Genomic DNA, 5,743 nt, shown 5'->3' with positions numbered 1-5,743 from the left:
GGTGCTATTTTGCTATTGAAGGTTTGGTACTTCTTTGCAATTGAATGTTTTTACTTCTTTGCTATTGAAGGTTTAGTATTCCTTTGCAATTTAACAATTGGTACTTTTTTGCAATTGAAGGTTTGGTACTTCTGTGCAATTGAAGGTTTTTACTTCTTTGCAATTAAAGGCTTGGTATTCCTTTGCAATTCGACAATTAGTATTTCTTTCCATAGATCCAACGAGATTCTCACAATAGTTAACAGAACATATAGGCCTACATAATTCCCACACTGATTTTGCATGCCTAATTAAAAAATTCTTATTCTTGACGTTAATAGTATCCCAATGGCTTACTATGTTTGCCCAAAGATTTTCTTTGGATTTAAATCAGGTGATTTAGTAGGCCATTCGATCCTAATAATCCCAGGGTGATTGTTTAACCCAGAGTCAATACAGATAAGATAAGGTCTGTTCAACTCAGGCGGTGTGGGCGGAGCTAATGCCGTGACGTTATTGGAGGTGTTCGGCCGATTTTCTTCATTGAATTAACATAAGAGTCTTTAGTTTTTATACGTTCAATCCATCTTATGGTGTGAGATATATGAATACACACACACACACATACACACACACACACACACACACACACACACACACACATATATATATATATATATATATATATATATATATATATATATATATATATATATATATATATATGCTTAATAACTTAAGCATATGAGGTGCATCTGCAAAAACAGAAATCCATTATTTTCTGTTGTGTTTTTCAAAGGAAATTCTATTCGAGTTGATTGGGTTTATATGAAAATGCTTCCATATTCTCATGTCATAGGTCATGAACAATAGCAACAATGAATTGATGGCACAGCTGTAATCTTTAAACATTTAGAAGGAACTCCACGTATCTGGGACTTTACATCATCTCCAAAATTCTCTTGTTGTAAATGGAAGGAACAAACCCGGGCATGTTTTATGTAACTTTCGTCGTGGCGTCTGCAGCTAATTAGCCAGCCTTTCTGTGTTGATTTGTCTCGAGGAAACCTGAAATATCTTAAGCCTTTACATTTTGAGTTAGTTCTGACATTATTGCAACCAAAAAGAGCGCAATAAGGAGGCATCATCCATAAATAATATGCATGTAGGTTTAAAGGTGTAGCTCATGACAATGGAAGCGTATGGCTTCAGGTGGCAGCCTGGCAACAATGTACGCCAATGACGTTGCATAAGGGGTGGAGCTATGTTTAAAGTCCGCCTCGTGAACAGACCCTATCTATATTGACTCTGGTTTAACCTATCTGTTACTAATTTAAAATTATGGATGGGGCTCTTATCTATAACAAGATATATAGGATCCGGTTCTGGGATCAACATTGCTCTAACAGTTGGTATCAGTACTTGGTCTCTGATAGAAACATATTGTTTGCTATTGAAATTTTTGGTCTATATATACAGTATATATATATATATATATATATATATATATATATATATATATATATATATATATATATATATGTATATATATATACACACACACACATATATATATATATATATATATACATATATATATATATATATATATATATATATATATATATATATATACATATATATAAATGCATACCGTATATATACTTTTGGGACAGAGCTTCTCTAAAATATAATTTTCAGTGAAGGCGTTAGCCTTAGTGGTGTCAATGTGTTTCCTACAGGAATCTTCATATTTCCTCAGCTTCTTTTGGTTTTCAGACATAATCCTTTGGTTTAATGAACGATGATTATCTATTTTCTTCATACTTTATTGACTACAGCACTGTTTCGACAAAATGCTTTCTTTATCAAGTTATTTCTGGATTTAATAAGTTTACAATTCCTTTGATGCATCAACTACAAATATTACGATCAATTTGTTGAGATTATTCTAAAGAGGTTAAAAATTCTAAAAATTAGAAAGTTAATAAAGGAAAGGTGAAAATTCTCAAAATTCAGAGATCCTTAGATTATGAAAGGATAATGGTTGATTATATAGTCATATACATATGCATAGGTATGGGCGCACATACTAGATGCACGCTTGGACTTGCATCACTACATAGTTTATCACCTACACGTATCAAAGGTGTCAGTAATCAGAGTGCTATTATTAGAGGCAAATAATCCTGTATCTGAACTACTGAAGGGAATATGTTTCATCTATCTTGTTCTCAAATAATTGTTCTAACATCACATATTCCTATTAGTTTCCTCTTGCACTGTCCAATTGCATATAATCTGAGGTCAAGTTGGTCATAATTTTAGTTTTCGCATCTTTATTGAAATTTTTTTATAAAGATTTATATAAATATTCTTATTATATTTTTTTACGTAGATAGCATAAGAGACAATGCAAATAAAATGTGCATCATTAACAGATGTCTAAGAGGATAATTACATGTAAGAATAATTCTTTCACATTCCTTTTATCAAATCAATTAAAGCTTATACATCACAGTATGCCTATAATTGTGAATAAAAAAGATAGAAAGCTTTTTGGAAAAAAAACACATTCCTATTCATCATTACACATCTCAAAAAAAAAGAGAAAAAAAAACTCAAAATATTATATACAGCGATAATACTAGAAAACAAGCATTAGAAATAAGCTGAATCATACATTTTTTTTTCTTTATGTAAATAAGAAGAAAAGTATCTTTGGTACTTGTGAGGTTCCAGGTAACCGCTTTGATTTAAGACTGGTTAAAACCAGCAAAGAACTATAATTTCTTTGTTATATGCAATTCCAAGAAAAACATACATATTATAAAATGGTAACATACAGTCAGTTTTTCCGTGTATGATTAAGAATATTATTGCATTACAAGAGCTGGATAGGCTTTCGGTGCATATGCTATTGACAAGAATCAATGAAAATCAACGAATCGTTCAAGCTGCTTATCCAAGACACCTTTGTAGGGGATGCCATGTCTTCTAATGCTGGCTGCTGCCAGGCACTGCAGAGATGTGTGACGGACAGGGTTTACCAGCTGACGCAATTTCTGACCTCGGGAAGCTCTCAGGGACTCAAAACTATGACCCTGTGCATTTTTCATATCCAAGTGCGCCCCGGCTTTAAGGAGAGCTTCCAGCATATCGCCTGGAACCTTCCTATGCTTGCCAAGTGTGTGGAGAGGTGTGTTACCAAAAATATCCCTCGGACAAGGATTGGCTCCAGCTTCCAACAAGAGGTTCAAAACTTCCAAACTAGGAAAGGTGAAGACTGTAGCTCCTTCAGGGCGACAAAAGACAGAAGTGAACAATGAAAAGTGCATTAAAGATACACCTTTGGAATCTATAGGATTCAATTTCACTAACTTGCGCACAGCATCCTTCACCCTGTGTATTTGGACTGGTAAGAGAATGGGCTTCAGTTTTGTCAACAACAACATTAAATGCATTGCTACAGGAATGATCCGGTCCATATAATAGAAATCCAAAGTTTTCTTGACTCCTGGAATCCTCTGCGTCCTTGAAATACCTACTATAATTTCTTGGGTACAGTTTTCAAACAGGTTCATAGATTCTTCAAAATATAACAAAATGTTAGAGAGTAAGGGTTGTGTGAAGACCTTGTCAAGGAATAAGTTAGTCAGAGACATGAGGAAAAAAAATCGCTTAGGATTTAAAACATCCAGAGTTCTTTGATGTGTCTCCAAGGTGTACATCCACAGGACAAAGCACTCCTTCAGCTGGCCGTTAGCTGCGAACTCTTCCCCTTTGCCTTTTATGGCATCGATTGTAGCGCGATGCACCAGCCCCAGTACTCTCATCTTCACTAGTAAGGAATGTGTATCAATTGCAGATGTGTTGCCCTGAAGTTTTTCTAATTGCAGTGGTGTTGAGATTTCCTTGAAGTATTGGTTGAAAGGAGTCTGATATTCATTTTGGTCAATTACAATATTATGAATGGATCTGGAAGGATATGAGTAGAACATTTTAATATTGAAATATATCACGATATACTTTCCTGTAATGTAATGTTTCTAAAAGATTTAAGGACAAAACTGGCAGCCCGAAAACAATTGTAAACAAACTGTACCTGTAGTTATGTACATTAGATCAGATAAGTGGTATGTCTCTAAAATAACAAGCATAGAGATATTTTTGAGAGTTTTACTTTGAATTTTGCTTGAGTATTAGAATAGCAGCCACTCCTGCTGTGACGTCACCAGCTATGAAATATTGTCTGGTATTGATGCCAGTCCTAGCTTGCACCACCTATGAAATATTTCATTTTACCTACACAATTAATATAAGCTCATCATTAAGACATTTATAAATTAATATTCACCCTCAGAGGAAATTACAAAAACCCATCAAAAACTTACCTTTCCTGCATAGCTAGTTTCCAATACTTGAAGGCAGTGTCTTGGTTTTTCTCGGCAAAAGTAGAACCAAGAAGCTCTAGAGCATTGATTTCATCTTCTTTCGATATCAGATCTCCTCTGGCAATCAGGTGTTGTACAATGTGCTCGTGTCCAAGACAGCTGGCTGTGAGTATAGGGGTTTCCCCTAGAAATAAAATTTAGAGTGAATACTTTTTACATGAATTATCTCCCTTTCTTGCTGGAAACAAATTTTCAACTTCATCAGTTATACTTACAGATTTATATGAACTCTCAACTTCATCAGTTGTACTTATAGATTGAAATTAACTTTCAACTTCATCAGCTGTACTTGTAGACTTGAATGAACTATCAACTTCATCAGCTGTACATATAGATTAAACTCTACTTTCAATTTCATCAGCTCTACATCTAATATAGAGGAGACTAGACATATTCTCCCAAAATTGAAATATTGAACCGATTTGAAACTCACCACAAGAGTCAGCATCCATTTCGGCATTGTGATCTAACAACACCTTCACCACCTCAAGACATCCGGAATGGACACCTTTGTGCAGAGCAGTCTTTCCATCGATCCCCCTTTTTTCTAGATTAGCGCCGACACTTAAAAGATATTTTACTACTTTAACATGGCCATTGGAAGAGGCTAGCATCAAACATGTACTCCCATGGTAGTCAGTAACCTCAATATCTGAAAATGACCCAATGAATAATTGTTAGTAACATTTTGAAATTATGCCACTCAAGGTCTTTGGAAGACAAGAGCCTTCGTCCTTTCTAAAAACACTGCTGTGTCATTATTATTATTATTATTATTATTATTATTATTATTATTATTATTATTATTAATAGTAGTAGTAGTAGTAGTAGTAGTAGTAGTAGTATCATTATTTTTATCATTATTATCATTATCATTTTTATTATTATCATTATTATTATTATTATTATTATTGCTTGATTAAGCTACAACCCTAAGAAGAAAAGCAGGATACTATAAGCCTAAATGCTCCCTAAAGGAAAATTAACATAGTGAGGAAAGAAAACAAAGAAATTGATAAGCTACCAGGGCAATAGACAATTAAGAATAGTAAAAACATGAAAATAGATCCATCATATAAAGAGAGACTTATATCAGCCGGTTCAACATAAAAACTTTTGAAGGTCCACTGATTAGCAGTTTGGTCATAGCTGGAATAAAACTTCTCGAATACTGTTTAGTCCAAGGACTTCCTCACTCAGTTTACTTTGAAGGGAACTTCATTTAGTTCAACTTCACAATCATCAAAATCAGTTGTCGTTTGAAAACTCACTTGCTCCGTTCTGCACGAGGACTTTAACAATGTCCAGAC

The 5,743-nt window shown here is 34.0% G+C and overlaps 1 protein-coding gene across 1 annotated transcript; it reads right to left on the bottom strand.

The window, feature by feature from the left end:
* Positions 1-2,909: 2,909 nt before the first annotated feature.
* On the bottom strand, positions 2,910-4,885 carry LOC137632608 (protein fem-1 homolog A-like). The gene is made up of 3 exons (XM_068364657.1): positions 4,867-4,885; positions 4,374-4,557; positions 2,910-3,957 (listed from the first exon to the last, which is right to left on the bottom strand). The coding sequence occupies exons 1-3, from the start codon at positions 4,883-4,885 to the stop codon at positions 2,910-2,912; spliced, it is 1,251 nt and encodes a 416-aa protein (XP_068220758.1).
* Between the last annotated feature and the right edge of the window lie 858 nt (positions 4,886-5,743).

The sequence above is a fragment of the Palaemon carinicauda genome, chromosome 3, assembly GCF_036898095.1.
Source record: "Palaemon carinicauda isolate YSFRI2023 chromosome 3, ASM3689809v2, whole genome shotgun sequence".
Taxonomy (NCBI): domain Eukaryota; kingdom Metazoa; phylum Arthropoda; class Malacostraca; order Decapoda; family Palaemonidae; genus Palaemon; species Palaemon carinicauda.
The sequence above is the reverse complement of the archived record's forward strand: the minus strand, read 5'-3'. Positions and strand labels throughout refer to the sequence as shown.